Raw genomic sequence first — 17579 nt, 5'->3', positions numbered from 1 at the left:
CTCCAGCCCCGAGCTCTGTGTTAGCTAGCTGAATTATCTTTTTTTGTATTGATCATATTTCTCATATTGAAATACATTGAACAGACAAACGGCAATATTAAACATACCAAAAGAAAAAAAAAGAAAAAGCATTACGGCACCAAAATGTATGAGGAAGATGAAAACATATGACTTTATATATTATACAACTCTATTTAAATGTTATATTATACAAGTATTTTCGAAATGTTATAGTATTTTTGTAAAGCCTGTTTTGGACATTTTAAAACATTTTTGGTTATATGAACTGAATATGAATTATATTTCTGTGATTCACAGGCTACTCATGTGGTCTAAACAAAGAAAACTTTATTTGCATGTAGAGGTTAATTCCTGACTTTTGACAAAATAACTCAAGGTCTACTGATATGTTATTACGAGTACCCACTACTTGTAATGCTAGGACGCTACTCAAATATTACTTCATTTTAGGAAATATTATTTAGGAAATGTCGTGTCATGTCGAAAACACATGCAATGGACAGGAATATTAATAATTATTATTTATTTTTTCCAGCAAATTATACATTTAAAAAAACCCAATATTGGACACTTTCTAAATGTTAATCACTTTACATTTTCTCTTGTCTTATATATTATTTATAAACAGTTCCCTGCATTATCCTGTATCAATGTAAATTATAATATTGTTTCATGGCACTCTGTTCCACTTCTTAATGTTAATGTTATTGTGTTTATTCTTATGATTTAATAAAAAAAAAAAAATAGATTCTATCTCTGACAAAACAAAATTGACTTTCCTTGAATGTTTATTTTCTTTTAAAAACTGTTTTAAATAAACCAACATTAGAATGAGATATTTGGTAATAGTTTATTTAAAAAAATAACATAATAAAAAATTGTACATAAATACTTTCAGTTTTGCATCATAAAAGGCACAATGTGACATGTCTCGCAGGTCTACGGACACTGAAACAGCAATCATATGAGGGAAATAAACTACTATTTATTTATTCTGTATTACATAATATTACTTCAACAGTAACTTAACTTTTAAGTCATTAAGTTTCTACTTTGCAGGCATCTCAAACATGTTTATTCACTTGTCATAACTTTTCTCTTTTCTCTTTACATGTTATGTGGGTGATGTACATACAATCAGATGAGTACAAGCACAAGGACTATAAATACATCACTACAATTTCAAATTGACAGTGAAATTTGCACTTCTATATAGTTTCTGTCCCCTGAATCTGGCCATCTCTTCATAGCCCACATATGTGTAAATCAGAGAATTGTAAAAATCATAAACACAGCACTTCCTCATACTGTAGCTAACATGCTACATTTGTAGCACTAGTATGAAACAGTTTCCCATTTGAAACATTTAGATTCATTACATATTATGGCAACAAACATTTAGTTAAATTTCCATTGCACATTTGTGCAACTTACACATTTATTTTCAGTTAACCGACACATGTAACAGCAGTCATCACAGTGATGTCTCAAGGCCGAATACCACTACGTTTAATGCAGATTGCAAGATGCATTAGGAGTGTTCTGTAAAAAGTTTTTATATCACCCATAATGCACTCTTTTCACACACTTGTATTCCTCGTGACAAGCTGGTATTCCACAGCTGTGGCTTGTGAAGCCGGAGGTTTAGAAACAGGGGCAGACCTTACCTGAGGCTTTCTTTGGACTTATATAAATGTTTATTTTCTTTATAAACTGGAGCAGAGAGGAGAGGTAGACTGAAGAGGATGATGATAATCAGATTCACCACTAGACAAAGCAGCGCTGCACCCACTGAGTTGGTAAAGGTGATGGGTATAGAGTGTTCAAGGAGCCAAGGGCGCCTTGTCACCATGTCCTGTTCTATGGCCTTCATCTGGAAGTGGGTGCCCAGGATGCCGCACACGTGGAAGAGTTGATGGCTGTGACCTGCAGAGGGAGCAGTTGAGTTGTGTTTGAGTTTAGGCAGCACAGTGACATGTAACCGTAGGAAAGAGTAGCAGTACAGTTAAGCCCTCACCACTGAAGAAACATCGCCTAACAGTTTTAGATCAGGAAAGTAATTCTTCTGATACATTTTAAAATGTGTGCCAGTTTAAATCATACATTTGTTTATGTAAGCATATTGATATAATCATTAAGTCATCTTCTACTGGTCAAGGTTTCTCCCATCTTCTTCTAAATGGTTTTGAGAACTTCTTCTTGCATATAAAGAGGGTCTAATGTTGGTGCAGAGTAACCTGTCTCTCCCAACATGCTCTTCTGAACCTTGTGCTTTGCTCTGCTCCCACATTTCATATTATATTATATCATTGTGTTCCTTAATTGACATTGAATTGTTAGATTTATGTAGTTTGTTGTCTGTAGGGTAATTTTAAACATGCTTGTAAGAAAGGGATACACAAGTAATTAAAACTGTACTTAAAATCAATACTAACCATTATTGCAACTTAACTGACCTAATTTACAGTATAGAACCCAAAGTTGCAAAAGTTTGGGAAGTGGTCCAATGAATAGTAAATCAAACACTGGAAACAAAACAAAATTAAAGTAAACTGAAAACAGTAGCATCATTTATATAGTTTATTTATATAGCACTCTCCTTTTAGCTCTGTTTTGGTCTTAACCTACTCTCGAGGGAAATATCTGGCTCTTTCGCTGCTCCATTATGTTCACCAGCTCATCGTTAACTTTGTCTGCCATTTGGTGCTGAGCAGGTAGTGTGCAGTGTGTTTTTAGAGTTTTTCTTGCTAATAAAAGCTGCTTGTTGTGACAGGAAACAATGCTGATGAGAGCAGTGAAAATTAATCAAATCAGTGAAGCTAAACCAAAAGATTAGCTGAAAGAGGCTGAAACACTCCTCGGAGCTGAGGGGGTAAGCAGACTCAGGTGCTAATTATCTGTAAATTCTGGTTGGACTGGGTAGACATACCAATGCTGATGGCAACAATAGCTACTCCTTGGATCAGTCTTACCTATGAAGTCGAAGCTGCCAGGTGCCAGGCGCTCAGGTAAATGTGTGGCGAACAGAAAGCCTGTGAGGAGAGCCAAGGCGATGTGGTTGTAGTGGAGGATGTTGGTATCATTGTCTGTACAGCCCTCTCCTACACACAGAAACACCTGTGAATACAACACACAGAACAGATTAAAAGGGCTTCCTCCATTATTACTGCTTTTATCACCTTTACATTTCTTAAAGAAGCATAATCTCCTTTCTTTAGTATCTGTTAGTTCTCTCCCCCATGAAACTGATTGGCAAACTAAGCACTCTGGGCTTTAGTACCACACTCTACAACTGGATATTGGACCTCCTCAGTTCAGATTGGTGGTCACACATCCTCCACTATGTAGCCCACCAGGGCTATTTGCTAAGTCCCCCATCTGTTCACAATGAACACCCACGACTGCAACCCCCGACATTAAGAGACGTTTGCGGATGACTAACATCATCGGTCAGATTACAAACAACGATGGCACTTCATAAGGAGAGGAAATCAACAATCTTGCAGAGTGGTGCTCAGAGAACAACCTACTGCTCAACGTCAGCAAAACCGAGGAGCTCGTCGTTGATTTGAGATAAAAGGAGATGAAGACTCACACCCTGGTCTCACACATCAATGGAGCTGAAGTGAACAGTTTTAAGTTCCAGGGAATCATCATAACAAACAACCTGACATGGTCATCACACATCTCCATCCGGGTGAAAAAGCTGTATTTCTTTTTCTTGTTAACTGTTACAGAGCAGCAATAGAAAGCATCCTGACTGGAAACATTACAAACTGGCATGGGATGTGCACGGCCCAACACAGGACGGTTTTGTAGCGAGTGATTAAAACTGCCCAGAACATCATTGGTACCAATCGAGCCTGCGAAGAGGCTGTGAGACTCCTCAACTCATATTCCACACTCCACCACAAACAATTTGTTTTGCTTTTTTGTTTTTCTATGTAGCATAAAGGGACTACAACTGCATGTTGTTGCACAACCCTCTGTTATACAATGACAATAAATTAACCTTGAACCTTGCTGGGTGACTTGCAACAGAAATCTGAGGCTCCAGTCTCAAGGGTGAATAAGTGAAATTTAACATGTATGATTTCTTGTTTAATTCCTTACTGCAGAAAAGTCATTCCAGGTAAAGATTTGTGTTTTCAAACGATGTCCTATATATTGAGTGTTATCTATGAAACTTTGGAGATACATGTCATTTCAGGTTGGTCTCGTGTGAATACACATGTGTGCACAGATGTAGTCCTACCCGGTAGAACAGAGGAATGTTGTCAAACAGGCAGGGGTAGGCAAAGGCAACGACACGGAGATACTTGCTGAACTTTGGACTCTGGCACACAGGGAATCTGAAATAAAGGAAGAAAGATTTTATTTATTTACCCATATTAATTAAATATTCCTCATGGTTACACCGTGTTATAGCTTTAAGGAAGCTATGTGGAAACTTCTTGCAAGGCATCACCACTGGTAATACCATAGTTATATAAGAATTTATGATTTAATACCATAATGCTAAAAAAGGGTTTGCATTATGGATCAAATGGAATTACAAAGTCATATGTTTGTAGTAAAGCACGGTGTACTTCTCTGCTGAAGACACAGTTTACCGTAAAGGAAAATGTATAAGTAAAGAAATCTGTTTAAAAAAATACATTTACTTTTGAAATTTAAATCAAAGAGCTTGAAATACATAAATTACTTAATAAATGCATTTGTGTTTTATACAATGCGATGACTTATGTAACATGAAATGTTTTCTGAGTAGCACATAAATGGTAGGCTTTATACAACTCTTACACACAAGTTTAAAAAAAAAGGTTATCATGCCCATATTAGAGAACTTTGATTTCCTTAAATTAAAAATCAGTGAGTCAGTTGTTACAAAACACGTTTTGTCACTGTAACCGACCGAGCAGAAACTACAGTACAGTTAAAGTAAATCACTGTTTAGGGTTGGTCCCTATAGTCACGCTTAGGTAACACCCATTGTATTAAACACAGCGTTGCTCAATTCTGCAAAGTCAACAACGTCTGTGGGATGAAGTCCGTCTGAAGACATGTCAATAATTACACATTTTTTAATTGCAAAATAAACATACATTTAGATAGAATAGTGAGAGTAAACGATAGGAGAAGCAGATTTTTAGCAAATGTATTTTCTTTACCTTTTTACGATGTCATGATTATATTGCAGAAATGGTAAGCCAAGCCTTAGCAGTGAGGAGAGATGAGTGAAAGAAGAAGAAATTAGCTATACCGAGCCAACATTAATAATAAAGAGATAACAGTACTAACAATGTGATAATAGTTGTGAAGGAAACAGGGGGGGGAGTGTTACATTGATACAAAATGGGTACTGAAGCCAGTTCTCCTTAATGACAAAGGTTCAACAAACTTTTGATTTCTCTTTTTATTTTAACGTGTCATTAAAAAATTCGGATTTTGATGGAAACCACGCACGGCATCATGCTTTACTTGCCAAACACAGTGATCTGTCGAACATATTTATTCACAAATATCTGAGACCACTCACATTAAAATGTTGCCATGGACCAGGACAATGGTGAAAAGTAATTAAGTATATTTACTCAAGTACTGTACTTAATTCCAATTTTGAGATAATTGTACTTCACTTCAATATCTCCACCTTCTGCTACTTTATACTTATACTCCACCACAATTCACAGGAATGTGGTGCAGTTAAGGCCGTGACACAGCAAGCAGATTATCGACTGTCTGTAATGTCGGGCCGTCGGTGAGCGTCTGTCGGCCTTTATCGCACTGTCGGCATTTTTCGGCCTTGCCGACAGTGTCCGCCGCAGATTCAGTATGTTGAATGGGCGGCGGACACTATCGCCTAAAGAAATCACTCTGATTGGCTGTTCAGTTTAAGTGAATCAGTGCACAATAAGAGAAATGGACGTGAGGAAAACAAACAGACGACTAAAGTGAAGAGGGCCCACACACAGATTTTAGTCTTAGTCTTAGTCTCAGGTGATTTTACACTCATGAAAATAAAGTGATGAATAATATATTAAATATTTCTGAGATCTGAGTACTTCCTCCACCACTGGACCAGGCCTATGCTTTTGAGGTAGCCTACAAAATCATCCTTATTTACAAGTTAGACCAACAATAAATACAGACAAAAAGGAGATTAGAGAAATGTTTATATGCTAACATGGAATGAATGTTAATTTGCTGAGGTTTAGTATGTAACATTTAGCATATGAACATACTAACATTTAGAATCCAGAACATAGCATATTAGCTTGTTATTCTGCTAACATGCTAAAGTTAGGCTTCAGTTTGTGCCTCTTGTGTATTTACTTTTAACTCACAAAGCTAATTTGAAAAATACGTTAACTGTAGGCTAGTAACTAAACAACTTTCTGAGGATTTATCTTGTAGAGAAACACATGCTTAGCTCTGTGACTTAAAATTGGGGATAGCTAAGGTTAGCATTTTGCCATGGATATGCATGCTAGCTTAATAGCATGTTACTCTTTTATTTTCTAATAGAGAACATTAAGATTCATTATTCTCTGTGTAAAATTAATGTTGTCATCATACCTGGAGTAGCAGGCCAGGCCGGTGCAAGATGACAGTGTTGAGCACAGTGATGGGGACGTAGCACTGGTGGAAGAGGTTGTTCACCCACTTGTCGGGGAAAACATAAGCTGAATAGACAATTGCTGACCCTGCAGCAGGACACAGAAACAATGCATAATTGTAAACTTTTAACACTGTCTTTTATATCTGGAAAAAGTATATGTAAACTTCAGTCATTCATGATATTTTATCCACCACCATTTAAAAACAGGTGGAAGACAGAATATTACAAAAACCTGTTGATATAATGCCATCCAATACAACAGCACCACTAGCTTCAATCAGTACATTAAAGCTTTACAAGAAAGAGTTCATACTAGGGCTGTCTTATTGGATAAAGTGAGATTTACCAGGAAAAATATATTTTAACCATTCACATACAAAGTTACCAGAAGCCCTGAGAGGCAAACGAGGAGAAAAATCCTGGTCATCTATTTTCTAATTCCGAACTAAACTGTTTTCTCTCCTGTGTTAATGAGTTGCATGTAAGACGAGGTGAAAAAAAGAGATTGTCAGGATAATCTTTCTAAGTTCTTTATTTTCTGTGAAACAAATACAGGATAACTTTTCTAAGTTACCTGTTCTTAAGTCATAAACACAGAAGAGAAATCAATTTGGAGCTGACTTACCAAAGGAATTACCAGATTCTTTTTTCTTCCGTAAAAGTGTCAACACTGAGGCTGTTCAGTGTTGATCCATGTTGTGATGTGCAGTATGTTAGTTTCTCTGTTGCTGTATTTTTACTTTTGAATTATTTGATTTACCTCTGGAATGTTTACACACAAAAAACGCATATTTTGATTTGATTTGATTTTATTGTCAGATTTCTCTCAAATCTGAAAATGCGTACACAGTTTCAAAACTAAAAATGTTAAGACTCTCAATGCAATTCTCTAACATGCCACACCTGGTTGAAGTACTGACACTAAGTTATTACATTTCTGGCAAAAGTTCAGTAACAACATTGTGTACATGGAGGGCTCAGTGCATAAAACAGAGCCACTCATGGACCGAGTGACAGGGAACCACAAACACTTACCCAGGCTGTAGAAACTGAGGGCACCATAGTCGAAGAAGAAGCAGATGTGGCGTGCCCGCTCCGACATGCTGCTGAAGGTGTGAGCACAGCTCGACGCCAGCGGATAAATGCAGCAGGAGACCAGGAAGATCACCAGAGGCCAGGTGAAGGAGTCCTGCCATGCTGTCTGCATCAGCACCACCGTCACTGCTTTCCAGAGGAAGTACCTGCCGGGAGAAACGGGTCACATTAAGTTAATTAGATTGGATGCTGCATAACTGAATTTTAGTGTGTCTTTAGTCACTAAATTTAAAATCACTGAGTTTTGGAGCTTGATCATAAACATCAAGCAATGGGCACCATGCGTAGCCTCTACCCAACTTTAAATAAGTGAATGTTATCAGGAGGCTATAGTTTGCCTTGTGTGTCTGTTTCCACCTCTCATTAACAAATCAACATTATTATCACTGAGCAGTTAACTAATTAAAGCAACTCATATGAAAGCCTCGAGCACAGATCTGCTCATTAGTGGCTTGCTTGTAGGTCTACATCAAGCCTCAAGACACAAACACCCATGTGGCCTCAGCATATGCTCAACACACACACACACACACACACACACACACACACACACACACACACACACACACACACACACACACACACACACACACACACACACGCTTTCTCCCTCGACTATGTAGTCAAAGCAACTAATCTCAGCAGGGAGGAAGTGCAGTGTAGTTTGTAGGAGCAGTAACCTCTGTAGTAAATCATGAGACTTACTCTCACATAAACACACACATATGCACAATGAAATAATTGCATAAGTCAAGTCTTGGAGTTAACCTTCATACTGAGATGCAGTGTTTGTCAAACAGAGAGGAGACGCTTAACTTGCGGAGGAGGCTGAGGAACCAACATGATGCTAAAATGGAGCTCCAGTTAGAATAAACATACTGTGTCAACAGATATTAAAAGGATCCTCATCCTTTGACTTCCGATCTATCTTTTGGCCTTCTTTCTCTTCAACTTTTTAGCCACACAGGTGTTGCATCTTAAGTAAGAATTTAGAAGTTGAGAAACAAGCTGCAAAGTCTTCTGAGTTTACCCAACTTTAGGGATAATTAGTTATGTCAACACAGTTCAAGAAGTTCTAGTGTTTGTTTCAAACAAGTTACTAGCTACATCACTCCATCACATGAACACTAACTATTTCGTTTGGATAACTTGAAAGTTGTAAGGCAGACAAACAGACAAATAATGAAGTGCAGCCAACACATTTCAAGTTATATTTTCACTAGCTGTTAGACTGGATATCGAGTTTGTAAAGCATTGACAGGTTTGATTCTACTGTGCACAGCAACGTATCTAACCACCACAGCTTCTGATGTACTTTTAACACGTTCAAACATGGATCAGTGGATCATAGTTTGAATTATGAGGCTGAAATGTGCTACAGTGTGAGTGTGAGAAGTGGAATTTTAATATTTTTCGTGGTGTGATCTTTTAAAAGAATAATCAGAGAGAAGACCTTTATACTATATATACACTATGCGTACTATAAAGTTTTATTTTTAATAATATTTCAGTATTGCTCTTATTTTTTATCTCTCCTACTGTGTTTATGTTTGCACCATTACACACCAAAGCAAATTCCTTGTATATAAAAACCTGGTTGGCAATAAACCAAATTCTGATTCTCTGATTCTGATACTACCAGGCTCAAAAACTGCCTCTACCCCAGAGCCATCACTGAGCTGAACTCCACCCCCCCCCCCCTGTATACGTGCAATAATATTTGTATAACTTGATATGCCACTTATTTTTACTATTACATTTTAATCTTTTATTGCAGTAGCAGGTGCGTGTGTGTAAGCCTGAGTGCATGTCTGGAATGTTAAACACATTTTTTCAAGAGCTGAACAGCAAATATCGTTGAACAATGTGTGGAATGACAATTTGAGTTCCTTAGAATAATAAAAATAGGGCTTTCTGGAGATGTCTAACTGATTTGATGAAGTGGACATTCATGCACTGTATAGCAAACATTAAAGTTAAAGATTTTACAGTGAATGAGACAAAGTTGAGTAAGTGTGTGTTTACTATGAGAGTCCATACAGTGTGTGGGACCTACATGGTTACTGGGATGTATGACTTCAAAACAAACCTGTCTGTATGTGCAATCATTCTCATATTACTTTAGTCTGCAAGTCCTGTGAGTGATTTGGCACATATCTGTCCGGTTTCAACTATCTACAATATCCACCATGGCTTTTTCTTTTACTACAGTATGTAAAGTTTACTGCTCTCCTGGCAATATATTGAACTCCTTGAAGTGTGCATTTGTGTAATAAATATACACTGGTATGCATTCACTGACAGATACTATGAATACCAAGCAGACAGATACTGTAACTCTGGATATGAGCAGTAAAAGTTAATGGTAGTCTTTCATCGGTAATGTGCTCGAACTGAACTATAAAACCACACAATGAAATTCTGCGTTACTCTGTGACCAACAAGCTCTACAAGCTTTGCAAGGTTCCTTTTAACATGAAGCAGGAGTGTCTCCTAACTGAAAACAAAATCACGCAGGAATTTGGAAACATCTTGCGTTTGAAAATGAAGAAATCCAAAATCCAAAAGTGACTTTAAGTTACTATCTCTGCTGCAGTGAGTTGAATTGCAGTAATAAGTCCTTCTGCTGTGACCTCTTGCTCAAATTAGGCCACAAAACAGCTAAGAATGTTGTCAGTCTACCAAACACATGACAGGTAGCAAACACATGTCTATGAATCTTAATATTGCGATGTATTGCAGCAACAAAAAAACATTTTCAACTGTACCAGGTGGGTAAGAAGTGGGTCCAGATGTTGAGTGTTTCATTGGTCAGCTGGAAAAGGCTCAGGATGCAGTCGATGGCTGAGCTGCGTGGATGTCGGTAGCCGGAGATGATGCTATCTTCATGGAAAACCTTAAGAAAGAAAACTCTTGTTTAGTCCTCATTTAAAAATACTTCTTTAAATTACTTTGGCAGATGTTTTAACTTCAAACTTAGTCAATGCACTCACAGGTAAAACTGAGTAATCAATAATGTTTATTTCAAGTGAAATATGAAAGTTGTAAATAAGTCAAAGTATGACTGTGAGAAAAATGTATAAATCCTTCTTACTTATTTTACACTTTTGACCTAAGATTTTATTCTTTTAAATCTACCTACCCAGCCTGCAACCTCCTATTTGAGTCCAGCTCACACTTTGACTGTGTGAAAGCTGAAATATACTAAATGTCCGGTAAAGATAAAGTGAACTTACTTTGGGCATTTGATTGATGGTGAAGACTCGTGGTAATTTGATGAGGCTGAGCATGATCACTGCAAGGTGCTGCTGCTGCTGCTGCTGCTGCCAGAGAGGAGAGCTGAACTGAGGCCGGCAGTGGCGCGTGCCTCCGTCTTTATAAGGTTTGTGTTGCCATGCTGCCTCCCTCTTTAAACCCAGCGAGAATATCCAGTTTACCTGTGCCACTCCTCCTGCTGCTGCTGCTGCTGCTGCTGCTGTCTCTCTGGAGGTGGAGGGTATGTGCTCACAGGTGTGTGCTCACACACATAAAGGCATGCACACACACACACACACACACACACACACACACACACACACACACACACACACACACACACACACACACACACACACACATAAAAAGAAGACACGTTTTTCAAGATCACAACATCTTAACATTCACGTAAAAAGACTTTTGTTTTGAAAATAAAGCTCTTCTTTGTGTAACCCTCCCACAAATAGTTGACAGTCAAGCCAGTAAGGCAGGTTTCAATTAAAGAAATATCTCCCTTTTTACAATAATGGTCTGCAAGTGCCGCTTATATTTTCAACCATTTTCGTGCCAGAAACTCTCAGCAAGAGCAGCAGACGAGGAGCTCAGCTCAGCGCTGAACTTAACAAGTGCTGTCTGAGTTTCAGCCGGTCCAGATAAGATCTGACTTTGTGAATGAAGGGTGTGAATTGGTCTGGCAGAAACGTCAACAGAGTTCCTTTCAGGCCACTTTCTTGCTCTTCTCCTGGTAAAACTGACATGTGACCAGTTGCCCACAGAGGCCAACGGCAGCCGTCACACCCAGCAGAGACGGCGGAGCTCAGCCAGAGCTTCGCCGGGTCTGTTATCTTGTTCAAATTCTGAAGCAATGAAAGCAAACCTGTTGTTCCATTACAAACACTTAGTAATCCACCATGCTGTGTTGTACACTGCAATCACAACAGCTCAATGCTATGAGCTAATGCATGTAGTACAGCAGAGCACCTTGGGATCTCATTCAGCTTCGTCTCTCAGAGCAACACCGCAAGTTTAGAGCAAAAGGAAAATAAACAAAACAGAAGATGCACATCGGACTGGAAGTCAGTTTTGTTTGGCTTGGAGTCAGTTAGTTAATATGTCATTCAGTAAGACATTAAGTGGCAACAGTTTAAACAAAGACAAGTTCAGAGGGTTATGTCCCAGTGGAGGCAAGAGAATAGAAAAGAACGTCAAGTGACAACAACAAAGTTATTTGTAGATATATGATAAAACCAAAGCATACCACACTGACAGGGAAATGACAGGAGTCTCTGTTGAGAGGAACATATTAGCAGTGGTGGAAAAAGTAATCAGATCCTTTACTTAAGTAAAAGTACTAATACCACAGTCTAAGAATATTCCATTACAAGTAAAAGTCCTAAATTCAAAATGTTACTTAAGTAAAAGTACAGAAGCGTTATCAGCTAAATGTACTAGCAAAGGTAAAAGTACTCAGTATGCAGAAAGGCTCTTTTATTATCTAGTGTTGTGTTATTATATAATATAATATTATTCAGTTTTTATCACTAACAAATACATATAATAGTATAGTATAATATATAATAGTATAACAAATTGTGGATACTTTGTGTACTACTCAGTAGATTAGTTTATACATCATATGAACACATCATGTAATTTATGTAAAAAGTAACTAAGTGTCAAATAAATGTAGTGCAGTAAGAGTGGAAGTATAAAGTGGCAGAAAATGTAGTAATATATACTGTATATATAATATATTATATATATATATATATATATATATATATATATATATATATAAGCGTCTTTGAGTACCTTTTAAAAGCGCTCTATAAATAAAATGTATTATTATTATTATTATTATTATTATTATTATTATTATTATTATTATTATTATTATTATTATATATAATATATAATATTATAATATATATATATATATATTATATATATATATGAATATATATATATATATATAATGTAATGCCATTTATACTTACCACACTTTTTTTAACGAGTATCTTAACACCGGGCTGAAAAGCAATGCTTTGCTGCCGTCTCTGGTTGAAAGTTTCAAGATTGTTGCACTTCTGACCCCACCCGACCACACCCATCCAGTACTACTGATGGGCGTGGGTGGGAGGGGTCAGGAATGTGCTCTGCGGCTCCCAAACGTGATCAACACAGTGCTGGATTGTGCAGGTGTGATTTCCTATTTCTCTTTGGCATTCAATACTGCACATTATGCCGCTCATGCTGAAGTGAACCAGCAGCTCTGCAGCACGCAGACAAAACTCTATGTGTACCAACAGCATCGTTATCAGTCCGCAACAATGCAGACTGATAAAAACATTTCTCACATGGCTTGCAGTGGCTGAATCCAAATAGAGAATGTTGTGTAATGTCACTTATAAGCTGTAAAAAGATTAAATTAAAATGTCTCACAGCAGTGGCGGACTCAGGCTGTCTGTGGGGCGGGGGCAAAATAAAATAAAAAGGGCACCAGCTGCATTGAGCGATTGTTGTAAATGCTCAGATTAATACATGTAATTAAATACAGTTTTGTTTACTTTGAGCAGCTAGGCGTTGTCCAATTGGCTCCAGGCACTACAGATTTTTGAAGCAATGTGTGAGATTTCGTCTCCCCGACCTTCTGTTTTCTTATATAGACTTAAATACAATCTGACTTTCTTATGCAACTGGATATTATAAAGCATGCAGGTTTAATGTACTTCCGCATTGGCTTGACTTTTGAGACCCGGAGGTTGTCGCTTGATTTGCACATGAACCCAACAGTGACGTCACTGTGTACTGACAAAGTTGAAGCACAGGAGAAATGAGTTTTCCAGGTAGTGTTAAGTTCCTCTTCAAAAACCAAGAAACCAAGTACTAATATTCACTACTGCAACACCTATGTTGTTGTATTATTTGCAGGTAATGATAATGTTCTGCAGCTCTTACTTTTATAAAGTAACTAAAACTAAATAAAATGTAGTTTCAAAAGTCAAAACTACAATATTTCCTTCTGGAATGTACTGTAGTCGAAGTGTAGAGCAGCAGAAAATGGAAATATTTAGCCTAACAAGCCTAAAAACTGTACTTAAGTACTGTATTTGAATAAATCTATTTAGTTATATTTCTCTCCTGGTGTGTGTCTTGATTTCAGTCCCTCAACAATGAGTTCTTTTGAAATCCAGACTGATTCAATGGCTTCATCACCTGATCAAACACACTAAACTATCTGTAAAACATGACGTCCTTAAAACCAGAAATGAATCTACGTATAAAAGAAATAACACATAAAAGTATATTTCCTTTAGCCTGCAGTATCACAGAGATTAATTGATATCCAGTAAAAGCTCAATTTGATCTTGATTAATCAGTTTGATGTCTATAGTAGACATACAAATAAATAAAAAAGATTTGTGGACAAACATAACAGACAGAGATGTTTTCGTCCAGGGTACGACTGTGTCACTGAAAGGTTTGATGAAAATGACTCAAATGCTACATGCGGGAATATTTGAAGGAAGAATGTTCATCCCTCCAGAAAGGTTGACAGACTGAACCAACACCTCAAGGATACAAATCTGTTTTTCTTTTAATTTGTCACCCATCTGTTTAAATTAAAAATAAAAATGAGACAGAATACAATCTGCTCCAGTACCTGCTGACAGGTGGACTCACCACAAGGTGTCAGTGCTCTCAAACAGAAGCTGCACAGGTGTGGCCGTGAGCAGGTACTGCCTTGATTATAAGGATGTATAAGGAGAAGGAAGTGTTTCTGTTCACACAGTTTATTTTTAACCTGGATTGAAGGGCTCAGTTTCTTTAAACTTTATCCTTAGATTTTAAGTTTGCCTTTGATTTTCTTTTTTTTATAAATCCACTTATCACTCGGTGACCTTGGACTGCAAAGCTAGGGAATTACAGTACATCACTGCAGGGACAGAAAGGTCTTTGAGCTCTGCTTCTTTTATTGACTGTTAATGAGAAAAAGTAACAAGTTTGCTTCAGGCCAAAGCCGCCCCCCCCCCCCCCCCCCACACACACACACTCTCCCAGTCAAAGCCAAAATCAGCCTCCTGTGGCAAGTCCTGAATGTTTGTGTAACATCAGCACAAGCACTAAGTAGCTTCTCACATTAAGCATTCATTGAGTCGTTGCTGATGATGCAAACACTGCTCTCTTTAACACAGAGAGGACTTTGTTTTTGTTTACTTCAGACGACTGTAAGATGGTCCAAATATTACATTTGATTAAACACAGCAATTATTAAGATTTCATTTACATGTATGCAGTGGTGGAAGGTAACTTGTAGCCTTCATCACAGCACTATTTACATTTTATACGTCTCACTCCACTACATTTATTTGACAGCTTTTACTCTGTAGATTCAGATTTTAAATTCAAAACATAGGATGAGTTTACAAAACCTGACGCACTGTTAAAGATTAAACTAGCAGCAAATAAAAGAGTTCCACAACCACCTACTAGTAATACTGCGATACAACAAGTAAAAGTCACGGAAGTATTAAACTGTCCTTAAAGTATCGAAACAAAAAGTACTTATAATTCAGAAACATTGCTTCTGTGAGTGTTGAACTATCATATAATATATTCATGCATAATTGTTACTCAAGCATTATAAATGACTTATTCTATAACAGTGCGTCATATTTAATAAGATAATAGTACAGTATATGTTGTATGGTAAATCTTATTCTCTAAGGTATCCAGTAACTACAGCTGTCAAGTAAACATAGTGGGGACAAAAGTACAATCTTTTGCAATGAGTGGAGATGTAAAGACTTATATGTTACCTTAAATACTCAAGCGAAGCAGAAGTAGGGGAGAACAGGGTTGGTTGTCACATTCATTAGATCCCTAGAGGGCGCTCATCAACTCGGTTGCATGACTTTATGCTTACATTACACATTGAAAGGGAGTCTTAAGGAAACCATTTTTAAAAGATTCAAATGAATGTAAAAAAGTGTGATGACTAACTCAGTTCTCCGCTACCTCAAATGTGTACTTACGTTATAATTGTACATCGTTGCATTCCATCACTGCATAGATGTGATCATAACTAAGAAATCCAAAGGTACACAGGTACACAATAACATTTCAGGTGCAGGGATAATAATACCCAATCATCTCCTTTTTCTTTATTTAGTTCACTAAACAATCATTTTCCTTTACCCTTTTTTAATAATAACACTTATTAATTATTATTAATAATAATAATAATAATAATAATGTGTGGTGGCTGTGTGGCTGCGGAGGGACAGATGTGTGTTAGACGTCACTGTAACCAAGCTGCCGCGCTGCAGCTGCTCAAAGTGCTGGTGCCTCCCTCGTGTTTTGGTTGATGAGGTGTCGTTAGTGTCTCCAACTGAGGAGTGTGTGTGTGTGTGTGTGTGTGTGTGTGGCAGACGCCCCCTGATACATTATTAATAGTTGTTACACTATAGGCGCTCCTTTTTTCTCTGTGGAATTTCAGACTTTCAAAGCACTTTCTCCTCCGCTGATCCCCCTGTCACAGACTTGCTTTCTCTCCTTACATCTTCATATCATTTTCCTATTTACTCTACCCCCTACTGCTGCTGGATCTCCTCATTGTTCTCTCCCAGCACCGTCGTCATGTCTGACTCTGGCTGGTGATTGCACCGTTGAAGACTTTTATTCTCTCTACCACATAAACCAAAGTGTACCAGCTGCTCATGAATGAGCAAAATACAGCAATTACCAGGTTTGGAAACTGAGGGAGGATATTTTTATTTATTTTAATGTAATGAGAGTTTCTATGTCTCTGGTGTTCATTCAGAAGAGAGGATGAGACTGAGCAGAATGTGATAACACTGCCTGCTCCATAGCACAAATGAAAGCAGATAAGAAGTGATGCTTGAAGGCAGAGTTGATTTAGAAATGCGTTACAGCAGACTGCTCAGGTAGCTGCTAATAAGGCCATTTTAAAGGAGTACTTCCACAGAGAAAGTATGCTTGTTCTATTTTCATGTTGAGAGCTGTATGAGAAGATTGATACCACTCCCGTGTTTGTTGGTTATATATGAAGCATACGGTCAGCAGTCTGTTAGTTCAGCTTAGCACATAGATCGGACACAGGGGGAAACAGCTGGCCTGGCTCCGTCCAAAAGAAACAAAATCCACCTGCCTGCAACTCTAAAGACACGTTATATTTTGTTTGTTTAATGTGTAAAATTGATAATTCATCCAGCAATCAGTGGAGATTCCAGGAAGTTACTGCTCATAGACAAGAAATCGTCCGTTGAGATATTATAATGTATTTATTTTGCCGTGTTTCGACTGCATGCTACGGCTCTACTCCACTCACTTTCCAGTGTTCCATTAGGAAAGGTGTGGATAGTACCTGGTACTGTTTTTTGTACCACCTTAGCCGAGGTTCCAAGCGAGCTTAGCCGATACTAAAAAGTGACGTTAAGACCCTGCAGACCACTGAATGATTGGGACATCCTGCACAAACCTGGAGTTTTTAAAAAGAAAAATAATTACAATTGTATGTTCTTTAATGCCGATGTAATATTGTTATTGGAAGAAAAATGGAAAT

The 17579-nt window shown here is 37.6% G+C and overlaps 1 protein-coding gene across 1 annotated transcript; it reads right to left on the bottom strand.

Moving 5' to 3' along the window:
- Window positions 1-1664: 1664 nt before the first annotated feature.
- Window positions 1665-16635, bottom strand: paqr5b (progestin and adipoQ receptor family member Vb). The gene is given in 10 exon segments (XM_029425541.1): window positions 1665-1947; window positions 2994-3138; window positions 4277-4373; window positions 5193-5237; window positions 6601-6626; window positions 6628-6728; window positions 7679-7884; window positions 10507-10634; window positions 10975-11221; window positions 16592-16635. Coding segments are annotated over 10 exon segments (1302 nt in total). The 3' UTR covers window positions 1665-1684.
- Window positions 16636-17579: the final 944 nt, after the last annotated feature.

The sequence above is a fragment of the Cottoperca gobio genome, chromosome 3 (assembly GCF_900634415.1).
Source record: "Cottoperca gobio chromosome 3, fCotGob3.1, whole genome shotgun sequence".
Classification (NCBI taxonomy): Eukaryota; Metazoa; Chordata; class Actinopteri; order Perciformes; family Bovichtidae; genus Cottoperca; species Cottoperca gobio.
This window is presented reverse-complemented; position numbering and strand designations above follow the sequence as displayed.